We start from the raw sequence: 25595 nt of genomic DNA, 5'->3' as shown, positions 1-25595 counted from the left end.
AATGCTCCTTCGCGCTGATCAATATCGCCACCCCCTGCCTCTTTGTGCCACAGGAAGACCATAACTGGGTGGGAAAGCGCCTGTCTCTCATTCTTTTAGTGTCCTTGGCAAGGAGATGCGTCTCCTGCAGGAGACCAATGTCACCCTCCGCTCCCTCCAGCAGTGATAAGATCGCTGCACGTTTGACAGGGCTGTTGAGACCTCAAACATTCAAACTAACAATTTTCAGATCCTTCCCCATCGTGAGGGTAAGACAGGGACCTCACTAACCGGGACCAGCGGCTGATGCGGAATACCCCCCCACCCCCACCCCTCCTTCCCCAACCCATCCCCCGAACCCCACCCCACCCGGACCCCTCCCCCCAAACAAACCCCACAACAACAACAGTCTGACAAAGCCCCCCCATGAAAAGACATCAGGAGGAAACGAGAGTTCGTCAGTTGAGTCCCAAGGGCTGGGGGCATGGACTTAACCCCACCAGCCACCCAGATCCTGATACAGGACAATATACACGGGGAACGTGACAGTACATTACCCATCAGAGTCCTATGTACGGGTCCCTCCACCGCCAGCCATTAACTTGCAGAAGGGAAGTGTCCGGACACATCGTTCAGGTCCCCTCGGGCGTCTCCGTCACCTTTACCACTGACGCCACAGCCGCATCTCTTTCCTGTAGACTGACGGACAAATCTGGACCCGAAGGCTTTGATGGTTTGCCCACGGTATGCCATTCCGTGGAGCGACAACGAGTCCTCGGAGGGGGGGATGAGGACTCCGCGTTAGGGTCTGCGCTCTCCATTCCCAACAGCTCGCGGGCCACCTCTACAGAACGCACCTGGACCAGCTTCCCCTTCCATCGAAAGACCAGCCGGAAAGGGTGCCCCCAGGAGTAGGGGACACCCTGTTCTCTCAGGAAGGTAGTGACTGGACAGAAGCCTCTCCGTTTGGCCAAGGTGGAGGCTGCCAAGTCCTGGTAGAGCACTGGGCGATGGTCACGAAACACGAGTGGGTTGTGCTCACGGGCTTTTTTCAGGATCCTTTCCTTGAGCTGAAAGTCGTGGACGCACACCAGGATATATGGGGGGGGGGGGGGTGCGTTGGCTCCACGTGGCAGGCCGACCCTGTGGACTCTATCCAGCTGAATCTCGCGGAGATCTTCGTCCTGTAAGATGTGGCGGAAGAGGCCATCGACGTAGTCTCGCAAGTCCGATCCCTCACCCTTCCATGGGACCGCTCGGATACGAATGTTATTGCGCCGGGATCTGTTCTCCAAGTCCTCAGCGTGGGTCTGCAGGTCGAGATTCTGCTCAGTAAGACGGAGGACATCCTGCTGGAGCCGGTGTATGTCCCCGGCTGTCTCCAAGTCGTGGTCCTCGAGGGTCGCCACTCTATCATCAATGGCGTCGACGTCTCTCCTCTCCTCACCTCCCTGAGGTCCGAGGCCCGTTGTGACCGCAGTTCCTGGATGTCCTCCTTTATGGCCGTAAAAAGCTCCCGCATGAAAGCTTTGGTGGCCGGAGCTTCGCTCTCGTCCGGCACCGGGGCCTTGTCCGCCGCCGCCGGTGCTCGCAGCGGCAAGCTTTTCTGTGTGCCCTCCTTCAAGGCCTTCTCCTTGTCCTTCTTCGTCCTGTTGGCCGCCATGATATCGCTGTTCCCCCGCTCACCAGGGCGGAGCACCCCTTCCGACTTCGGAGCCAAGAGGGCTTTGGTCACGGACGGTGTGCACTCCTGCTGCCCACTCACCACAGGGCGTCCACAAGGCACGGGCTGAGCGACCGCGCCGTCCCCACCGAGGCAAGCGCTCACCGCCGCGGGCCCCCGGCCAGGTTCCTCCGGGTGGGTTCCTCATTGGTCGGGAGGCTGGTCAGCAAGGTCCAGATCCGGACACAGGCCCAGGGGGGAGTGACGCCGTCGCCTCCTGTCTCCTGCCTCTCCACGCCGCCTCCGTGCTCTCACCGCTGCAGGCCTGGGCGAGGGGGGGGGCACGATCTCGCCGCGTGGCAGGTCGCCCAGAGCAATACTGGCCAGGCCGAGAGCGCCCCAGAGCACCCCCAGCCGGTCCACAGCGTCACCGCCACTTGTTGCAGTGCCGTTAGAAGGCCTCCCTCGGCAGGCAGCGGGCCACGGGGCCCACCAGGTCTGGCTCCGGCGCAGGCGGACGTTGGCGGCACCTGGGGCAGCGCGGGAGCTGTTTCTGCCGCCACCGTCCTCTCACAGCTGGGCACCTTCCGCTGTGTACCGAGGCTGCACACCTCCCAGTCCTTCTGTGTGCGGCCCGCGGGGGGCGCGACAGCAAGAGCGCTCGGCGCGAAACACCACCAAGCTAGGCCTCCGCGCCGAGGCCCACAGTAATCGCCCGCCGGCGATGCGAACCACACGTTCTGGGCTCAGCTCCCGGTCCCACCGCTGCAAGGCACCGCGCCCGTCCCCGCGGGACCAGGGGCCGGAGACTTCACCGGAGCCTGCTGGACAGTGTCCTGATGGCCCGTGTCCGCCTCCGGTCGCAAGTAGGACCCCCTGCAAGGCTACAACAATGCGATTAAGGAAACGGTGGCGGAGGGACCGAGAAAGACGTCTCACTCCGCCGCCATCTTGGCCACGCCCCAGCTCACAAAATTTAAACAGTTCAAGGGGTGGGAGCGCACCAGACACGCCCCAACGAAATTACCTCTAGCATGATGGTTCATGAAGTTCATTATTTCTCACTCAATTCAAAGTGTTCATAGCCAGTGCTGTATTATCATTTCCAGTTCGTATCCCTAGACACGTGTTTCATGATTCCTCAATCGTCAGTAGGGAAAAAGCAAAGTTCATAGGTTGCAGGGCGTGCTGCCTTGTCTCTCAGGACCAGTTCCATTCACAGCATGAAGGTGCAGGCTCCCGAGCTCGTCAGCTCACAAAATGTAAACAGTTCAAGGGCTGGGGGCGCACCAGACACGCTCCAACGAAATTACCTCTAGCACCTGACATCAGAACAGAACTCCTGCAACACACTGCCCGGGAAACAGGACACGTTTTACAAGCAACCATTTGTGCTTTTTTTTAAATGTAAAATGCTTCAGAAAATGTCGTACTGTCTCTCTCCCAAACGTCAGCGTTTTCAATAGGGCACTCCGCCTCAGCCATAACAATATGATATTACTTGCGACGGCCTCACGTTACGTGCCGTCACGTGACCCTCTATTTTCCAACAGGAAGAGTCACTAGTAGAAAGGCGGCAATTAAACGCGGGCAATAATGTTCCTTGGGCTCACCACTTCAATACTTTGTGCCGCAGTAGTTTTCTGCCCCATCATCACACGGGACCACAGGCAGAGCAGTCAACAGAAGAGGTCGGGCAGTCTTCTGTGCAGAGGGAAGATCTCTGGAAACATGAGTGCCTCCACAATGCCACTCTCGTCCCATCCGCAACTCAGGTCTGACAATTCATGTTGCTTTCTGACATTATGATGTCGATTTGCAACGTTAATAATAATTTAATTAATTTGAGCCTGCAAGTTAAGTAGAACTGCAGCGTGCTGGTGCAGCGGCAGATTGGGCTCAGAGCCGAGCTAAATGACATTGATTAAGATCAACTGAGACCCCGCAGGACCCTGTCATGGGGCCTCTGTAGTTCGTTTCCTTTGCATATTATGTTCCATAGCTTTGTGCCCCGTATTCTCGGTCATCTGCGAGCATATCTTACATGTTTAAATTACTCTGTGTAATATATTCCACTTATTAATGGACCAAGATGGCAAGCTGGGGTGTAGCATAGCAGACACATAGCAGGTGGTTCACACTGAGCTATTCTGGACCGTGAGCCAATAAATGGGCAAGATTACCAGGTGATTCGTAACACATGAGAACATGTACTGTAATCATGCCTTTTAATACATGTATTTATTTGTTTACATTTGTACCAAATTATACAGCTAGTTGATTCATTTTTTTATGTCTTATTTGTATTTCTTGAGTTTGTATTGAGCTCATGCGACCAATGTAAGCTAAAAAGCAGCATTTAGATGGTGAGGCCTGTAGAAGCAAGTTGAAAATTTATTCCCAAGCATGTTGCCGAGTAACCATTACATGGCGTTTTGTTACAAATACACAGGGTTTGCCTGATGCAGCTGCATGTGGTAGATTAAATCTCTTGAATAACATTTAGACCAAAAGTACATCTGGCCTGGGCCAGGCGATCAGTGAATTTATTGTGTATCAGGCCTGCTCCCTGTCTAACAAGAGTTCAAGGAGATGCAGTCTTTGTTCATGGCAATTATTTCAGCTGGGCAAAAGGACCAGATATGGGATGGAGGGAGGAAGAGAAGGAGAGAGGGGTGGAGGGTAGAGAGAGTTTTTACTATAAATTTGAGGCTAGCGACATAAGGGCTGATCTGTAGATTGACAGGCTGTCTGTCAACACACCAAGTCAGTGGAGGACATTGCTTGCTTCACCCCATTGCAGAGTACCACCAGTCATATTTAGATATCAGTGCCTGATGCGCATCGCCGGCTGTGGCAGTTGCATTCTAAGGACAGCAGAATTCTGAAGGCATCATATTTAATTTGGACCATATGAAAAAAAAAACTGCTCCAGAAGACGGAATGAGTTTGGGAAAAGCAAAGAAAGCAATGACCCTGGAGCACAATCCGTTTCTTTGCTTGGCGGACGTGGGCAATAAAAATCAGTGTTGGTGGCTAAGCCCTAAGCAGTGCAGGGCTGCTGCTGACGGGCCACCTCGTCGCTGACTTCTGACAGGAGAGCCAGGTGAAGATCCATCTGCAGTGCTTCTCACTACTGAAAGGGAAGGGCTAATAGCGAGAGGGGTGGGGTGGGGTGGGGTCCCCAGCCAATGTATTGCGGCCTTGCACTATGCTAAACTCTGAATCACCCCTTGTGCCCAGCCAAAAGACAATGTCTTCAGCTCAAAATTTGGAGTGATAGCCAAGCACTGGAGGTCCCAGAGTAAAGGTCCGGAAAGGTGAAAGTGGTGGTGTAGGTAAGGTGAGGGGTTGGCCTAACGGTTAGGGCGTTCAACCTCGAATCTAGGGAACTGGTTTCCAGTCTCGGCAATGGCGCTAAACATCGTGTGATTCTGGGCAAATCACTTAATCTCCCCGGGCCTAACAAAAATGAATGTGGCCTCATGTAATGCAACTGGTGCTATGTAAAGCGCTCTAATACCCAATTCGGGTCAATTTTGCGCTATATAAATCTCTGTAAAATAAAAATATACATTAATCCCCTGGGGTGGCACCTTCCCTGTTGCCAGCAGCTGTTTTTACGGCATGCAGCGCTCACTTTTCTTACTACTTTGGGGGCACAGAAAGGCCTGTCTCCTTAAATGCTGGTTACAGTCCAGCAATTAAAAACGGGAGTTCGATGTTCACAGCACATCTAGTTTAGAAGCTCTGTAGGTTTAGGCCTCGCTCCGTGACGTTTAATTTTAATCCAACAATGCAGACGAGGAGTTTAGAAGAGAACAGGGGCCTGAATGAGCTATGGCTACCAACTACTGGTGAAGAAACATTAAAAAAAAATACTATGAAAAATGCTGACGTTTTTATTGTGGGAATTGCAGCTAATGTAATGTAAATAGCAATGCGCTTAAAAACTGGATCGATTAACACTGGGATACCAACAAATGCAATGCATTTTTGTGTATTATAGAAATTACTAAATTTACTCAATGTCTTTAACTTCAAATACAGAAAGCGATTTCATTTTCACTTGAGTGCTATGGAAAGACCAAAAGTCCTCCCAGTATAGGTTCGATTAATTGTTTTAAATAAAATTAAGATCTTTTTGAGTCGAAGGCTAGTGGTTATGGCAGTGGTGTTTTTGTTTATTTGTTCCTCTGCAGTTTGTTGCTGGGGTGCATGAACCAACCAACGTACTAGCCCGCCACATATTTTAGTGAGCAATACCATCACTGCTGCACAAGTAGACTAAAGGAGTGAGAAAGAAAAGATGTAGGAGGAATCAAGGGAGAGGGGAGAGGACAGAACTAGGTAAGAAAGCATGAGAGAAAGACAGTGAGGATGGAGGAGTGAGAGAGAGAGAAAGTGTGCAACAAAAGTAAGAAGTGAAAGTAAGAAGGTGAACCAATAAAAAGAGGATTTCTAGACCATTACATTGCACACAAAAAAGAGTAATTTCTGTAATTTATCTTGATGCGGGTGAGATAATGCATTTGTTCTTGCAATGAAGTCTCGCTCATAGTGTGACTTATGGCATTGGAATGTCACTCATGAGGACACTGAAAACATTTAAATGTCGCTTATGAGGCAGCATAAAACTTGGCAGCTATGGCTGAGGGCTCTACTTTGCAGCAATCGCACTGTCTTCAGTCTGCACAAAATTGTGTTCAGCTTCATAAGTAAAGTCAGTACAGCAGAGATCTCGTCATTGCAGTGAGTTGCTGTGTGCAGTATGATTAGGTGCTTTGCAAGCCTTTTTAAGATCTTAGAGTTTCTTGTTGCTCAAATGGGTAATATATGTTATTTAAACGTTTCCCCTCGTCTTCATTCCTTGATTTTGCTCACGAGAAAGTGTCACTCATATTCGCTGAATGTCACTCATAATTACACTGGAAAAATGAAAATGTCACACATAAGCAGTCTGAAACCTTGGCAGCTATGGTTGTGGTGAATGTGACGTAACCCGGCATCTGCACAGGTGTCATTCAAAGTGCTGGTTGTTCAGTCTTGCCTCTTTTTTTTGCACACACTGCACTGTAACTAAATGAAAATTAATCCATCATGTCGATTTGCAGAGGGAAAGAAAAGTGTGGTATTATGGGTTTCGGATACATGATACATATCCATGGGTTGCTTTCAGTGTAAGTTAGCTGAGCCATCCGTTTCTAAAGAGCTGGGGGAGGGATTGGGAAAGGCTAAAAAACATAATGAAAAATGAAGATAATATGGACACTTATTGCTGAAGGCCCTTTATGTAATATATGAATTTTTGTGGGTCTAGTTTACATGACTTAGATTGCCAATTCTTTAATTGATCTCTTACTCGGTTTTTATCCATCCAAATGTACTCTTAAATGACGGTGCTACAAAAATACAGACACACACTCTCCACAATATTCATATTAATGAGGCTCCAACACAATCAATCATTCCCAGGACGTATGTAATGATTTGACAATATTTTTAAGGATAAAATCCTAAAAGTGTGGTCCAGTTTTGATTCAACTGCAACTGTTTGTGGAAGCTCAGAGGGTGAAGTTATTTCCTATAAGCCTAGATTATATTTGACGGAATATCCTCCTATAACTACAGACACATCGAGATGCCCAATGAATACTGTTAAATCAGGCTCACCTTCCAACCCTTGCACCTCTGGGGGCCTATTCACAAGCCCCTATCACCACCACAACATCACGTTCAGTGACGTTATGGTGGCGATAGGGTCCTCGCCTTATTCACAAGGCAGAGTTAAACCACTTAACATGGCTTACTGATGCCTTGTGAATAAGGCCCCCTTTCAAGCTGCGTTTAGCGTGAAAGGGGCATGCAGTGGGTGTTGTGGTGGGCGTTCCACCGCAACTCCCATTAATTTTGATGCAGCCGCCTATTCACAAGGGCAGCGTAAATAGGAGGTAGCGCCAAAATTAAGACCAGGAAAACCCTGGTCTTAAGTTGACGAAACGAGGAGAAATGCTTTATTTCTCGTTTTTGCTTTTTTCATGAGTGCTGCCTTGTGCAGTACACATGGAAAAAGCAAAATGCCACGAGTTGTTTATGTACAGGAAGGTGTCCCTTCCTGTACATAAACAAACCTTTTCTAAACATGCCGTTTTGTAACTTACGTGTGTGCTGCATGAAGCAGCACACATGTAGGTAACAAACTGGCATTTTAGGTTTGCTTATGTGCTGGAAGAGACACCTTCCTGCACATTAACAAACCTCCTTGCTTGTAGGCACCCTTGCACTCTGGTGCAAGGGTGCCAGCGTTGGTGCTAAGTTGTGAAACTTAGCACCATTGCAGGGGTAAACGCAAGGCTGCACCATATCCTTGTGAATATGGTGCAGCCTTGTGTTTTCGAAGTAGCAGAGAGAGGCGTTAAGCCAAGAAGGCTAACGCCTCTCTCCGCCACTTCCTTGTGAATATCTCCCTGGTTTTTACATTTTGCTATAGGTCTTGTGACCCCGAAACTCTCGGAAATTTGCAATAAGTCTCTGGCCTCTGCTGAACTTCTGCCAAGATGGAAACATGCTTTTGTTAAAAAATCTATGGATATGACTAGCTTTTCTACTTTCAGACCTATTTCTTTATTAACATTCCAAAATGAACTATTTGAAAAGTTTGTTAACTCTCAGTTAGAGTGACCAACCATCCGTAAATTTCTCGGACCGTCTGTCATTTTGGTGTCCTGTCCGTTAACCATAATCATTCCATTCACGGACGCCTTTTGTCCATAATTTTGGAGATCAATTACAGCGAGCTGAGCTATTACCCTGAGAAGTGCCAGGAGATTAAAAGTTCTTAGGGTCCAGGTCGCACTTCTCTGCTGAACTCCAGAGGTTACAGCAGCCCCTCACTGAGCTCGCACAGACTGTAGACAGGCCCATTGTCATTCTGACTGAGGCTGATTATCCCCTTTCAAATGACAATGCGCCGTCTGCCTTTATCATGTCTTGTGAGTGAGTGCCTTGGAGCCAGTAGATCGTAGTTTGTGATTACAGAGGAGCTTTCCCCAAACAGAGTACTGTGGGGAACTTGCAGTCCTGTGTAATTTGCCAATGTTGCTCACTGAGAGTGAAGGGGCAGGAGCAGTGACTGGGCAAGGGGCAAGAGCTGTGACGGGCCAGGAGAGGTGACAGGGCAGGAGAGGTGAAGGGGCAGGACTTGATAGGTGACGGGCCAGGCGCGTAAGACAGGCCCCCGCGGTGCGGGGTCCACCGAGCTGCAGAGGACCCCCTCAGCACAGTACTCAGGCCTGAGACCTCCGGAAAAAATCCGGAGCGGGGGCCCCTCCGTGTACCTTGCAGGGGGGCCCCCTCAACTTTCGTTACGCCACTGTGATGAATACTGGTTAGAATAATGCTGTTACCTACTATAAAGTGTGGGCGCTTAGCCTTGACAGAAGAGCTCTGAGTAATGCATACTTATTTTCTAGGTGTGCTCTCATTAGTGGCCTGTCTATTATGTGAGTAGTAGTATTACTCCCTGGCAGAGGGTGCGCTCTCACCAACTTTCTTTTTCACTTTCCAGGCTGCAGTGATGGAGCTGGTTGAAGATGATAAGATACGAGGCCTCGAAACTCCAGTGTGGGTTGAGTATAAGCGCCTGCTCTCCAAGGCTGGGTCAGAGGTAAGTCAAACAAGTGGACTGTGAGGGGTGCAATTGTGCAAGGAGAAGAGAGGGATGCACATTTTGTGGAGAAATAACCCGGAAGACAATCTAGGCACTCTAGCGATGGCAGAGGGATAGAGGTGGCTATTTTGAAGGGAAAGGGCAGATGGTCACTGTGGGAAAAGTAGAGCTGTCCACGTGGAAGGACAGGAATTGTTACATCGGGAAGGTGAAATGTGGCATCTGGGGCTGTGCATGATGGGATTTTAGTTGGGGTTATAGTTCGTCTTTGTGGCAAAAGCAGAGATGGACATTGTTAGAAAGTCAGGAGTTGCTGTTTGTTGAAAGGGGAAGGTGCGCTTTTTAGAGCTGGAAGGGGTGACTACTGTTGGAAGAGGAGAGGTGTCTACTCTGTCAAGTGGTTAGATTTTTGCTGTAATTCAGTGTGCACTGTACAGGTTTTAAGACATACTGTGACATCATTCAGCAGATGGCCCCTTAAGCAGGCCTGCATAGCTACTTGTAGGGAAAAGTTGCGAAGGCTTCCCAAAAATCACAATGAAATCCATGTTTTGCTGAGGCTAGTTGGATATTAAACGTTTTGACGTCATGCAAGAAAAACGTAAACAGTTTGTATGAGGGTATATTGAATGTATTCAACCTGCTGCGTAAAAGACGGGGATAAGGAGAAATTAGCAGTGTCAGAGCAGTAGCTAGCCCAGACATGAACTTTCAATGAGTGGTTGCTTAATGGGCGGAGTTGTGTTCCAAAATAAATGTTGCTGCAGGTTAAATATGCCAATCAATAATGATGGTGAATCTTAGGGCCCGCCGTCTTGAACCACTCTGCAGTTGTCACAGGTGGAGCCAGCGGTTACCTTTACGTTGAGCAATGCCTCTGAGGTAACACAAAGAAGTCGGAGCTCATACGTCTTTACAGAAAAGAGTCTAAACTGAGGAAAAACAATGAGCCTAAACAGCTTGAAAAAACTAGGTCCCCTTTGTAAAAAACATTTACGACCCTTTATGTGTGTTTTATTTATTTTAGATTTTTAATCAGATTTTTGCTCTGATAAAGCCAGTAGAGGTTCATTAAGCTGAGATTGCCAGAAAGTCTTTTCTTTGGGCATGAGATGTGTTGACCAGCTGGGCTTTGGATCATGCAGAGGTGATCAAGCCGGTGCTCATGCATCCCTTGTTCAGGGTTTTCTGCATAAAATGGCCGGTTGATGAATCAGGGCTATGTGAGAGTCTTTAAAGAAGAGGAAACTAGTATTTCATGTTAACCCAGAAAAGTCACATAAGTAAGTCCACACTGGAAAATCCACTCAAGACAAGATTTAAGGTACAAACCATACATATTTATTTAGAAATTAAAAATCAATACAGAAGGCAAAGGGCAATGGTTAGTCAATCAATTCAAAAAATTAATATATGCAAATAAATGTAAATGAACATTTGCAGTAGAAGGTAATCCCTAGTCTGGTCAATAGCCAGAACCAAATACGGTTTAGCCCACAGCAAGTAATAGTCAAAGAACATTTGTACTAAGAGCTACTCAGTTTAACACGAGAGGAGGACATGAAAAATATTTTATGATTAGAACAAAGAAAGGCTTGATGTGAAGTCTGCCTCTAATAGGTACCATGAAGGAACTTGGATCGTTTTCCAAATTGTGATTTTTTTATACACGTTTAGGCAGAGAAACTTGGTGCCTTAAGCTCTCCCAAAAAAGCGCACAGCCAGAGTAATTAAACATCGGTTACTCAATACCAAGGCTGCTAGACTTAAATCCACCTTACGTACGCCTCTTGAATCCACTACCAAACAGTGTGTGCAACTTTATCTTCCTATTACATGTTCTTTCATTCTCCCTTTGTGACTGGTTTCCTGTCTTTCTCTTTCTCCGTCTTTATTATTTGTGTGTCTTCCCTCTCATTCTCTCAGGAAAGATCTGATGTGGGAAAATAAGTGCCGGTCCTCAAAAAAAGGTGGCGGTGGCCCCCACAGGCAACTACTGGCTCAATTTAAGCACTGGAGGAACCAAAACCATGCAGTCAGTGTAGTTTGACATAAAGTTGCATATTATTAACCAATATTAAAACAGAAACAAACATTGCATTAGGGTCTCATTAGTATTAATTTAAATGATAAAATAATCTATTGTGGGATTTGCTTCCACAGTGTGTTCTAGTTTTACATTGATGAGTATGTCAGACACTCGAGGAACTATGGGACGCTCATTCTGTGTAAGAAGGTTCCTTTGGTGCTCATGTTCACTTTGAGAATATGCTCTGTCTAGAAACACTTCTAGATGTTTAGTCGAAGTGCAATATTTCAGAGAGTGATGGCGGTGTGTGGATGAAAGTAGCCTGAGAGAGTGATTACGATCTTGGCGGATTGGATACTCCATCACAAATGCGACGGATATCCCGTCTGCCGTATCACAATTCCATCATATCCTATGGAACTTGTAATACAGCGGATGGGATATCCGTCGCCTTTGCGATGGAGTAGGCCATCCGCCAAGATGGTATTTAGGCCCATAGTCTCTTTCCTATTTCATGCCAGTTTCATGAGCTATCTCTACGTTTTCTTTGTCAGCTCCCAAAGCAGCCCTTGTGGCGACCAGCTCTATATCCGTGTACCACTGGCATACGAAACAGAAATAAAATGAATACTTTTTAATCAAAATCACTTATGCTTTTGTTGTTCGTTTTCCCAGGGTGATCTGGAAAAAGTCGAAAGATTTGCTTTTTATGAACGTGCCAAGAAGGCTTTTGCAGTGGTAGCCACAGGGTAAGTGTTACAGTTGTGATTGCTATGTATTCACACTGGAAAGTTTGAAACTATTTAAAAAAATTAAATCCTCGTCCTGCCCCCAGGAAGCCAAAATCTTGTACATAAGTATAGCCAGGGTCATTGGAATTATCCTCCACATTGTGACACATTTTAACACTTTAATGTTGTGAAGTTTTGTCATTTTAACAAACATTAATATTGTCTGGACTAAGGTTACAACTCATTAGTAGCAGCTTAAAACCCGAAAACAGCAACCAGTCACTAAAAGGCAGCAGGTTAATGTTTGCAAAAGGTCTGTCACTGTACGCCCCTTGGTGTGTTGCTTTTTGCAGCCTCACTACCAGCTGTCGGTCTCAGACATCACTCTGTTCAGTACTCCCCAGATTCAACCCTTGCTTATGATCAGATGCCTATCTTATCGATCTGAGTGCCATGCTCTTTATTTGTGTCTCTCCTCTCTATTCTATATCTCCCTTCCCTCGAGCGTACGTCTTTTCCCCTTGCTTTTGATAGACTATGATGTATTTCATTGATTATGGTGTAGTCTTCCTCTTTACTCCTGCTTATCTGTGGACGTCGTGCCTGGTTATAGAATGGTCTATACTCTCTCCGGACGGGCTGATATTATGAGGCCCCCCGCCCCTCAACCTCATCTGGGAGGACCTTCTGGGATTCCGATTTTTGTATTCTTTGGATATCTGGTTCGAGGCGTCAAGCCACACTCTATGTATAGCCATTTTGAAATTACTTAACTGGGTGCCCCCGTTTGGACATCGGTACACCTACTACATACGCCCCACCGCTATTTATAGATAATAGGATTAGCCTCCAAACAATATTCTTCGGGACTGAAGATGTCCTTATGCTTTTATATTTGCGAACCGTTGCAGTCTAAGATGACATTATGACTTTGGAAGCTACTTCAAAATTAAGCCCCATCATATAAAAAAATGTGTATTAGTGGACTGCTGTATTATATTAAAAAAAAAAAACTTTTTTATCAAGAATCCATTCCGATCAAGAATGGTGTCAATTGTGCCCTGATGAAGGAACTGTGGACACATGGTCCTTTTCCGAAACGAGCGTCGGCGCCTTCCTTCTGTTGTTTCGCTATGTATATAACTTTGTGTATGTTTTTGTTTATTGTTCTTTTCATGGTATGGTAGTTGAGTTGTGTCTGAGAGGTTTGATTGAATTTGTTGGCTGTCTGGTATGAATTTGTTTGAATGAACGATTGATCTTGTTGGTGCTATTGTATTTGTGGGGCTTCTTGTGAATAGTGCTGTATAGAATTAAATGTAGTATATATAATGATGATCTTCCTTTGATGAATTTTGCGATGAAAAATGAATAAATAAGAATATGATTTTCTAAATAATTTTTGTGTTGGGACAATGTTGATATAAATGTTGGATATATTACCTGAATATTAAGTGGGTACCGTGGAGCGGTTTTGTTCTTGCTCCTTGTTTTTCCCTGCCTCCCTCTCCCAGTAATTAGTATATCCACGGACCCTCTGTTGTTCTTTGAAAAGAAAAGTAGCCTTCCACTGCTGACCTATAGGAACTAATTTATATGTTTTTTTTTCTTTTTCTAATAATGCAATTTCTTGTTCTTTCACTAAATGGGAATGCACGTCTTGTTTTTCGGAGTGTGCTACTGCTCTTTACTTTCACCCCCCTGGCTCCCCACATTTCTCCCTTCCAAAACTTCAACAGCCATTGTTTCTGGTGTAGTCTCCACCTTCATTTGTCCAGCCACTGCCTAACCAATGTTACCTGCTCTTCACTGCTGCTAGATGTCTTCCCACCTCCTCTTGTCAGTGCCCCCCTGTCAGTACTAAGACCTAAACCCTCCTGCCTGTCTGGTATCACAAGTTACACTGCCTACTCTGACAACTTCCTCTGAGAATTGCAGGAGATTCGGGCCAGTAGATCAAACCATAAAATTCACTTAGAACAATTAGTTTTATTTTGACTTTTCAACTTATATGCAGGGCTTGTATTTGCTACCTCAGATAGGAAGAGTGAGATTTTAAACTACTTTGCATATGCAGATGTCATGTACACAGGCACTGCATGCAATCTGGCTACCCACAGTGCTTCACAAACTCACCCTTGCGTTTTTATCAGTGGTACATACATCAACTGCACTGTGGATTAACAGCTAAACTAAGCAAGGGGATTTATTAAGATATATGTTCCAACGAGGGTCACCAGGTGGCTGGGTCATTCGGAAGGACCGGAGTTGCTGGCGCATCAAGGGAGGATTGTTTTTGCGCAAGTTAGTCAACTTTCCTTCAGCTTTTTCCCAACCAATCACCGTGAGGTGTTTGAGAGGCAGAGCAAAGCATATCTGAAGCCACCGTTCCAGTGCGCACAGATTTAGACTTGCACACCACAGTTGTTCATAAGCTTTGGTACACAAAAGGCATAGGATGCTTAAAATCCAATTTAAAAGCAGCACATCGTTCAGTACGTAGTGTGAAATCTCCTGGAGAGTTTCTATTATTTATTTTTGCTTCAGTGGCGTAACGAAACTTGAGGGGGCCCCCCTGCACAGCACATGGAGCCCCCCCCCCCCTTCCGGCGGCCCGGCCCTCCACCTACAGTATATCGTCTCGACATCTCAGTCCAGCAATTCCTCAGGTTAAACTCACAAGTGGTAGAAGTACTGCGTTTATCACAGATAGATATATATACACATTGCTCCTTGTAGAATGTTCAGAGGCATTTGATAAAGGAAGCTCTAAGTTTTGGAGGGTGAGTGGCAAAACTGCTGGAATGTCTATCAGGAATAACTAATACATGACTGAGACATACGTGAGAAATGATAGCGCAAGAACATTATATCAGCCAATCTTAAAGCCACATTAAATTTTATTTATTTATTTAAAGCATTTATATAGCGCAGCTATCACCTTGCAGGTATCCTGGCGCTGAAGGATAACTCCTAAAATAGATGCACTGGGAGATGACAGTAGGATAGTGAGTAGTTAACATTTAGGAAACAGCCAAGTTTTGACCCGTTTCCTAAAAGGGAGAAGTTCACTTGTTTGACGGACATCCAAAGGCAAGCTGTTCCAAAGTTTAGCTGCTGCAACTTTGAAAGATCTTCCTCCTGTCCTGACCTTTTTAAATCTTGGTACTTTGACAAAACAGGCCGTGGTGGATCGGAGGGCTCTGGTTGTAATGTACCAGTCAAACATAGATTGCAGGGGGCCGGGCCCGACTCCATGTAAAGCTTTAAAAACAAGACAGAGAGATTTAAAAGCAATACGCTGTTTCATAGGGAGCCAGTGAAGCTCGGCCATTGCCGCAGTGGCCGAAGATCTCCTAGGCCAGCCCAGGGCCAGTTTGGCAGCGGCTGTTTGAACTCTTTGGAGTCTATCTAGCAGCACGGACGGGGCCTTGAGCAACAGCGCATTGCAATAGTCAAGGTGACTAAGAATGGTACACCTGACTATTAAGGCCCGGGCCTTTGAGGGAAGGAGTGGCAAGATCTTGCGAAGAGAACGCATGAGGGCCGAGCATGTGGACACTGTTTTCGCAACCTGGGCTTCCATGCTGAGTTTGTTGTCCATCATAACACCCAGATTGCGAACCGTGGTGACCGGCTGTGGCTTTTCCGAGGTTTCAGGGGGCCAAAACTCCGCCGGGAACGGGCGGGCAATCAGACTTCCGGCACAGAATAAAACCTCGGTTTTGGAGGCGTTGAACTGTAAGGAATTATTGTGTAGCCATCCAACCGTGTCTCGTAGACAGACCTGAAACGATTCCAAAGGAATCGATTCCTCACCCTCCCAAGAGAGGATGAGCTGAGTGTCGTCGACGTAATTAATTACTTTTAGCCTGTGGGATTTTATTAATGTGACCGATGGTCCTTAGGGGTGGGACAAGGTGGGTGATTCCTCATGGTCAAGGGCCCATGCTGACGGAGAGCTTACCAGAGGAAATCCAGGACTGGATTCAAAAGCCAAACCCACTGAGGAAACTTGTAGGACTGAGGTGACTGCACACATTTTTAATATAGCTCGCACATGCCATGAAAGATGCTGCAAGACACTTAACATCTGCATGCACTTTGTGAGAAGAGGGAAGTGTTATGCAATGGGGGCCATTTAAATCCCACAAACCCACATGCTACTCGAATAGAGAGGGCTGGCAATAAAAGCTTAATGGGGAACAACTCCATACTATTTCTTTGGTAATTCCAAAGAACTGGTGTAAAAACCACACACTTGCAAACAAAATTGCCCTGGCAACAATCATTAATGGATATGGGTGTGCAACAGCCAGCAAGATCAATATGGCCGCATTATGAGGATGCTCACAATTATGCAGCCTAGGGCGGGAGCATTTTTAATCACATTGTCATTGCTGTGCCAATATCTGACACTTTTGTGTGACCATTTTTGAGTCAAATGCTACACATTTGTCTTTTGTATTTTTATTTACCCCTTAGCCATCCACAAGTCGTAACCCATCCATCCTTACCCATCCAACTAAACCACCCAAATGACCCTTCCACCCTCCCATTTATCCAACCCCATCTATTTATACATCAAACCCTTCATCCATCAAACTAGCAAAACTCATCTATCTATTCACCCACCCAGCCATTCAGCCAACCTAACACATCAATCCAACTGTTCATCCATCCCAACGCATCGAAACACATACCAAACCAAGACCATCTGTCAATATTACTATCCATTAATTCACCCATTTATCCACCCATCTCTCTAGATACAAGCTGTGAGCAAAAGATAAGCCTTTCGCAGGCACAGTAGAAAACCGGGAGATTTTCAGAGCAGCCTAGTTTTTATTCCACCCCATGCCCGATTCTCCACTACACACTCCCACCCTGCTTCTTAGCTCACAGCTGGGATTATTTTTATCCCGATGCCTGATTTTATCACTGCTGCGGTCGTATCCTTCTCTTCCTGCTTCTTTCTCCGTTGTCTGGCTTTCTCTCTATTGCACTATGTCAATCTTTGGAAATGAAAAATAATTCTGGATGCCCAAATATTGAATGCCCGAGTCTACAACATGCATCCACCAGCACAAATTAAGCATGTGTGCCTGAGAAATGACTGACTCGGTCCCGTCCCTCACAAGCTTTCAGAGACACTGATCTTTTCAGAAAATGTCCCAGTTTTGAGTCCGACCGGCCAGCCCGCCGCTGATCTCTGCGTATTTTTAGGCCTAAGTATTACTTTCTTGGACTCTACATCTGCCCCCCCTCCCCCTACTATGTATGGGCCACAATCACAAATTCCTGAAAAACAGGACCTGGTTTTGATGATTTTGTAACACAAATTTCACTTATCAATTGGGAAAATCAGACTATACCACCTGTGTAACTAGGGAAGTGTTTCTTCTTTCAAGGGAAGAGGCAAAGGCTTGAGTAGTGTCCCACTGTCGAAAATCGAAGTGATGTTACGCTACCCATTAGCTGCTACATTTATGCAAAAAAACCCAAAATGAAAACTTTAAAAAAATATTTGATCTGTTAAATGAGCATCTGTCCTTTCATGGCTAGTGTTCTGCAAACCTTCAAGAAGGTGTGACCCCATGAAGTCCTCTTGCTGACATGCCCCGGACTAACCCAACATGTCTTTGTGCCCTCGACTACATCTGTAGGCCCCTGTGTAGCATGTAGGGATAACCCACTTTTTCTATAGGTCACAATGCGACAGGAATTGTCCATTAGCTGATGGATGTTATAGATCCCCAAAGGAAGAACCCCATTGCGGCCAACACTTGCCAACACTGCTTTGGCTACCATACATCCTTCTTTGTGGCCAAGGCTGTCACACTCATCCGCAGCGCTACTGTTACGCACTGTAGAAGTGACACTGATAATCATCCAATGGGACCTGGCAGCACACACGACCATGTTGACGTCATATACACGTCATAGGGAGACCTGACAAACTGATCTACTGAAAAACAAAAAAAACAAAAAATCCTTCATTGTTGGATATAGACACAAAGATTTGACCAATACATCAAAGTCACTCACATAACACTCTGCAAGAACACCATTGATGTTAAAGAAAAGGACATGAAGGCCAACATAAACAATACATTAAAAAAACAAGCCTTACACTACTACCTAGGTGGTCGTAAGGCACTTCTAATTTGTTTAGTATATATATCTAACTGTAGCGCCTTTAATGTTCTTGATTGCTGCACTTCACAACGGGGAACACGCATTAATTTAGTCAGTAGCGGCACTTTACAGATAGAGCTGGCACTTTCATGTAACTACATTGGCACTTCCCTGTTTGGATGGCCAGCAAAATACCCACTGTCCTGAATGTGTTAACGGTGACATGACAACCGCAGCTACAAACTCAGTAACTCACCCAATACACGACGAAGAATAAATCAGCCAAATCACCAGCAATTCACAACCAAAACCTGTAACAGCACCAATGGGACAGTGATAGCAGTACATCACATTTAAAGGGACACCGCCAGCTTCACCCCTTCAAGCACTTTCAATGGCATAGTAGCAGCACTTAGCATCAAGAACGGTGCATTACATTTAAAGGGACAGTGCGCGCTTGACGCTCAGCACACTTTCAACGGGACACCCCAGGAATGTCTCAACATACCTGTAAGGCTTTCCACGGACTGGCAGAAGCCATTTTCTGAAGAATTTGGTTACATTTAGTGGGGCAGAGGCAGAGCCAGCTGTCTCAGCAGGCATCCACCACTGCTGATAGGGCAATACATATGAAGCGGATATCTGAGAGTCTGCTGCATGTGCGGTGGAATAGTGAAAACACAAACCGATCTAAGAGCATCTTCTAGGACATGAAGCAGCACTTCTCAACAGAACTTTATGGGACCGTATCAATACATCCAACCCAACTCCACAGCATTTCGTGGGACAGCATATACAGATCCCATAGCATTTCACGGGACGGTACACAAATGTATCCCAGAACATTCCATAGGCACTACAAAGAGAACCTGGAACATTCCATGGGGCAGTACAAACAGATCCCTTAGCATTCCACTGGGCAGTAGCACCAACAGACCTAAGAGCATTCCAGGGGGCAGTACAAACAGATCCCTGGTCATTCCACTGGGCAGTAGCACCAAAGACCTAAGAGCATTCCATGGTGCATTACAAACATATCCCTGAGCATTCCATAGGGCAGTATAAACAGCTCCCTGAGCATTCCACTGGGCAGTAGCACTAACAGATCTAAAAGCATTCCATGGGGAAGTACAAACATATCCCTGGGCATTCCATGGCGCAATACAAAGAAATCCCTGAGCATCCCATGGGGCAGTACAAACATATCCCTGAACATTCCATGGGGCAGTACAAACAGATCCCTGAGCATTCCGCGGGACAGTAGCACCACCAGACCTAAGAACATTCCACAGCACAGTACAAACAGATCCATGAGAATTCCACTGGGCAGTTGCAATAACAGATCTAAAAGCATCCCATGGGGCAGTACAAACATATCCCCGAGAATTCCATGGGGCAGTACAAACCGATCCCTGAGCATTCCACGGGGCAATAGCACCACCAGACCAAACTGCATTCCACGGAGCAGTACAAAGGGATCCCTGAGCATTCCATGGAGCAGTACAAATGGATCCCTGAGCATTCCACGGAACAGTACAAACAGATCCCTGAGCATTCCACTGGGCAGTAGCACTAACAGATCTAAAAGCATCCCATGGGGCAGTACAAACATATCCCCGAGCATTCCACGGAACAGTACAAACAGATCCCTGAGCATTCCACTGGGCAGAAGCAGTAACAGATGTAACAGCATCCCATGGGGCAGTACAAACATATCCCTGGGCATTCTATGAGGAAGTGCAAACATATCCCTGAGCATTCCACGGGGCAGTAGCACCACCAGACCCAAGAGCATTCGACGGAACAGTACAAACAGATCCCTGAGCATTCCACTGGGCAGTAGCACTATCAGATCTAAAAGCATTCAATGGAGCAGTACAAACATATCCCTGAGCATTCCATGGGGCAGTACAAACAAATCCCAGAACATTTCTTTGGACAGTACCAACAGATTCTAAAGAATTTCATGCAACAGTACAAGTCCCAAATGTTTCAGGGGATAATATAGGCACACCCAATCAGATCTCAGACAATTTCATAGGACAGAACCACATTTCTAAAAAGACATACAGCATTCCAATGCGAAGTGCACACACAAATCGGACAGTACATACATAAATCCGTGCAGACCTCTGACATTTCATAGGAAGTAAATACAGGTCCTAAAGCATTTCATGGACAGTACCCCATAGCGCCTAAAAGGAGAGTGCAGCACTTCTCAAGGGACACCAGAGCGTTAAATGCACAGTACCATCACATTTGGCCAGATCACCACAAGGGGCAGTGCCAGCCACGAGCAATTGACCGTCGCAGCACCATTGCAGGAAAGGGGCAGTACCAGGCCAGCCCTCTTTGAATGGCCGCCATAGGATGAAAAGGGCTGTGTCTGAAACAGTGCCGGCCCAGAGCCTGAAGTCGACAGTGCCGGCACTTCAATCCCGACTGCCTAGCACTTCGCCAAGTGACCTGACACCAAGGGCCCTGCAAACCTCTCCCCCACACTACAGGTAGATTATCCCCCAGCCCTGCCCCCAACCCCGCAGGGTGCACACGGGGTTATTGCCTGCGGGCCCCTTCCACGTGGCCTGTGGTGCAGGAGGCCTCTCACTACCCAACACCAGATTCAGTGGTGATATAATGAACACCACACTTCTCAGAATGCGTAAGCAGTCCTGGTAAATTTTAGGAGTAGAGGAGGCCCCGCAGATGCTCAGAATGCCAGCCGAGGTGAGTCTCTGAGGCCAGGCCGTTGCCCAGGGGGCGAGCATTCCATTTAATTTATTAAGAGGCCGCGCGTGCCCTGCACACCATTTAATTCATGATCAATCTTCCACTGCAAAATAATCCTGTTGCCTCTAAACCCCCCAACCACCACTGCCCCATGCAGAAAGATCACTGGGTTAACACACCTTCTTACAGAGCAGGGACATCTTAAGGATTTGGGGGGCCCTGGGTCAAACGTATTTTAGGGGCCCCTCTTCGGATCAGCTTTGAATTTCTGATCCAGTTTCAGCTCTTTCATGCCCTCTTTGCCCAGGTCACTGACAATGCACAGGCACACTGGTCCACATTCTAAATGTGTTTTCATCTAATATTTAGGGATAGTGATATGTGTTCACTAATATTATTGCAAAACATCTTTAACACCACCCCATTTCTCATATGTGATAAACTGTTGGGCTCTAAAAGACGTTTTTTTTTATGTGTATGTTGCATGAAACATAAACACATTTGCCTGCAAAATGTATGCACTAGACTCTGACACATTAACTACTTGAAAAATAAATTAAAGAAAAATGCTATTTGCAACTATCTGTTTAAGAATTAGTCAAGATCATCAGGGCAAGAAAGACTATCTGCAGAAAAGAGCTGGCTCTTTAAGGGTGCCCCCTCAAAGGCTGGGGCCCTGGGCCAGGGCCCTCTTTGCCCATGCCTTAAAACCCCTCTGATACAGAGATCCCTGTAAATGCTGTACACATCCCAGGCCTGTAACTCTGGGGGGCCCACACCCCCATCCTCGGCCCGCTCTGACTGAAGAGAAACAATGTATGTTGATACTTTGTTTCTCTTCAGTCCTGGGTCACCTGGAGCGGCTCAGTGCAGACAGCAGCTGCTTTAGAGAGAGAGGCTTGCTTTAGAGAAAGCCTCTCTCTCACAGCTCTCACCGAAGAGCTGAGGGGGCCCACTTCAGTCACTGAAGACTAGGGGGGCCCCCCGCACCGCGGGGGCTGCGGGGGTGTTTGTTTCGCCCTGTTCTGTTTCCTAAATAAGCAACCAATCAACAAAGCCCTGCTCACGCTTTGAAACCTGTCATATAAGCAATGAATAAAACTTGTTTGTTCCATTATTTTTGTAAAATTTACTGGTCACTGTTGAATATAAGAATCATGAGTATCTTATTATCATTGTCTCTCCCTCGCATATTCGCTCTCTCGCAGCCCCCCTTCTTGTCGCTCCCTTCTTCCTGAAAATATTGCACTCAGATCTGATTGCTGAATGTCACCAATGCTCCTTCGATTTCCCCATGCCAGCACACGCATGCCCTCTCAAAGCCTGCTCCCCTGTGCTGTAATTTAAAAGGGTGATGTCTTATTTTTTGCATCATGAACTACCAGTAAAGGCTTTGCTTTCTTCTGCTATGCATAGTGTTCCTTTCGAACGCTTTTCTCAAACTTTCTTTTTTCCCCTCCTTCCTTTAGTGACTGTTGCTGCTTGTAATATGAACATACACCTGCCTTGCTTACATTCTATTGTCCATGACATGAACTCCACCCTCTAACTTGACCAGAATAGCAGCATCATGCAAGCTGATGAGCGGAGGACAAAGATCAGGTTAAGATAAAATGAATAGCTTCCACCCCACACCCAATAAATATATATTGGCCATATGTACTAAGGCTTTTTGTGATAACAGAGGGTTCGATTCCCAAAATCGGGACGCTTGCAATTGCAAAAATGGCGTTTTGGTATTTAGCAAGTACGACTTGCAATTCGGTAACCTGTTACTGAATCACAATTTTGGTTTGCAACTACATACTGAATTTGTATTTGGAAGGGGCATGTTTAGGTTATCTCTTTATAATATTGGAATGGGATAAATTAACGTTTTGCGACTGAAGTCTAGTCGAAAAACATTATTATGCTTCCAACTGTACAAAGTTAGTGGTAGCCCATTCACAAACAGGAAGGGGTCCTCAAGGGATACCTTTCCTTTTTTGAATGTTGACAAAAACAAATACATTTTAAAAGTAGTCAGAGGCCCTTTGATCCACTGCCTTCTCTTAAAAAAAGAATTGTTAAAGTCCCCTCCCCCCACCTCCTGCCTCCAAAATGCATACTGTTCTCTGTTGTGGGAAACATTCTGCAAAGAAATATATATTCATTTAAAAGCAATAACATACATGGTGGTTTGCTGACCACAGCAGACTATAATAGGTGATGGCTGCAAATTGTAGTGGGATCTTATTAATATTCATGTGGTAGGTCGAATTGGGACCCACAATTCAGTATTTTGTGAACCGACCTAATCATCTTTAATCCCACAGGCGATATAGACTCTTTGGTTGTGAAACCTCGACTGAGTTATCAGCAGACCCAAAGTTTTGAGGAATTTTCACTGCCATTGTTGTGTAGGGCTTAGACCCACTACACTGTTGGATGAAAATTTCAGCAGCAAAACTCTGAAATAGTTGTGTACATGTTCTTTTAGCCGCACATGAACAGTCCCAGTCTGACTCACAAGGGACACCTTGGCACTGAAGGAAAGGGACATAGTGGGAGGAAAATATCCCTTCTAAAATACTGCACTAACTTTGAGTGTTTATTGTGTCTTTCCAGAGAAACTGCGCTGTACGGGAACCTCATTCTTAAGAAAGGTGTACTATCCCCAGAGGAGCAGACGTAATGTCGAGGGACTTTACTTTCAAGCAGAAAAGTACTACAATCGCTTTCCTGTGCCATACCTGGAGATTGTCCCTTGACTTCATGTTCCAAACGAGAGGCCTCTGGACAACTAATTAGACTACTTTAGCACTTTGGCTTTGGCAGTGTGGAGGAGGTTGTTAAAAGGTACAAATGCATAGAGTGCGCCTAGAATAGTCTTATTTTCGCAGGTTTTCTAAAGCTTACCAAAACAGGTTGAAGCTGTGAACAAAGGCCTCCAGAGCAGCTTTTATGCTTTTGTCCAACCTGTAGTTTAATCAGTGTTTTCAAAATGTGAACTAAAAATCTCCATTAAATAAGATGCACATATTTGCAATAAATACATTGAATATTTAAACTGAATAATATGTTTGCAGGTTAACTTAGTGTTTACATCTGCTGCAAACATAATTGTGAAATCTGGCTATCATCATTTCAGATCCGTGCTGGGCAGATTCCACTTCCGAACCCCCAGGATTATCAGAATGTGTGGTAATGGGTATTAACACTGTGATAATAACACTATTGTTTGTAAAGCGACAATGCACTTTTGTACTGTTCTATATACAAGGTTCATTTTATTAAACAATGATTATAGAGAATTGGCATCTTTCTTTTATTATTGCTTTGTGCTTAACCCAGTTGGAAAATACTGTAAACCAGTGTGGTAATGTCAGCACCTAACAAGCTGCCTTTCTGAATCCAGAAGGGAGATTGATGCACAGATGAATCGAAAGCTGCAAAACTATTTGTACAGACAAATTACTATTTCTCTTGGACGAATATTAAGTCGCCAAATCAAATGCTGCTTGGAACATTGTCAGTTCATTAGAGAATTAATGACTTATCTGATCTGATATGATCTGTTATATGATATATTATGATGCATGGACATAGCTTGTAAAGTAGTTTTGACTTGTGATCCTACTGAGTTCTTTAGGTCAGCGACTATCTTGTTTTGATTATATATGCTTGTAATGTATTTATATTCCCAAAATATTCTAGATCCGTTTTCACTAGGTTAAGAAACCGTTTTGAGCAGAGTAGTGTTAGGGTCAGGTGATGTGATATGTGATAACCTTTTTATTTGCACTGCTTTCGGAAGGTAGAAAAGGCGGGAATGCCGACACTAGGACCCCACTGAAGGCGAGTCTGCTTTTCCAGCCTCTGTTTTTACTGGCTGAAATGTCAGATGTGTTCTCCTTCTTTTCCCGCCCCAATACTTTGTTGATGGTTTGATCTACAGCTGAATTGCTAATATTGATGAATTATGTTGCCAATACAGATTGCTTTTTCTGTGCCTTTCGTTATTCCTGTGCTTCAGAAACAAAAGGCCCTCAAGAGTCCCAGTTCTTACGAAGACCCCCTGTTAGTACCGTCAGACAGGGGCCGAACAACACAGAAGGGGAACACAAAAATGAACTCTAAATGTATTTATGTTTAGCACAGAATACAGCAAGCCCTCTCAGGCATAATGTCTCCAAGTGCTAGATACCTCCAAAACCTTTTCTCGAGTTTTCATTAAAAAATTATATCCTAATTATCAAATGTGTATTCATATACAGTTGTTGATTGCTTATTTAGAAACAATCGTGTTGTAAGTTGGAAAAAGTTGTTGGCTTTCCAGAACTTTGAATACAATATGTTGGGTCGCACTGAAACTAATGCAGTGTTGTAAATACTACAGAGGTGTTTCATTACACAGATATTTGAATAAAATCAATAAGTTGCTTTGGCTTCTTATGTTTTATGGGCTACTTCAGTTCCAATGTGTTAAGCGTGTTCCCAAACAATCAGAACTTCTGTTGTCACACTATGACTTAGTTACAAAGTTCAAATTATTTTTTAATGATTGATTTTTTGGGGATCAGAATTTCAGTATTCCTAGACAAGCGTGCACAGCAAAAGGTAACACAACTGTGGGATCTTTGAACCTTGTAGCTGTGCAATAAATCCTCAACATGC

The 25595-nt window shown here is 45.5% G+C and overlaps 1 protein-coding gene across 1 annotated transcript in view; it reads left to right on the top strand.

Annotated features, from left to right (window-relative positions):
* The window catches only part of FUOM (fucose mutarotase), a 71596-nt gene extending 47364 nt beyond the window's left edge, over nucleotides 1-24232 (top strand). The window contains exons 4-6 of the mRNA XM_086922010.1: nucleotides 9210-9308; nucleotides 12016-12089; nucleotides 23547-24232. Of these exons, the coding sequence (XP_086778136.1) occupies nucleotides 9210-9308; nucleotides 12016-12089; nucleotides 23547-23613 (240 nt within the window). The 3' untranslated portion in view covers nucleotides 23614-24232. The remainder of the gene's footprint in view (nucleotides 1-9209; nucleotides 9309-12015; nucleotides 12090-23546) is intronic.
* Nucleotides 24233-25595: the final 1363 nt, after the last annotated feature.

This window comes from Lissotriton vulgaris, chromosome 5 (genome assembly GCF_964263255.1).
Source record: "Lissotriton vulgaris chromosome 5, aLisVul1.2, whole genome shotgun sequence".
NCBI classification, from domain to species: domain Eukaryota; kingdom Metazoa; phylum Chordata; class Amphibia; order Caudata; family Salamandridae; genus Lissotriton; species Lissotriton vulgaris.
The sequence above is the reverse complement of the archived record's forward strand: the minus strand, read 5'-3'. Positions and strand labels throughout refer to the sequence as shown.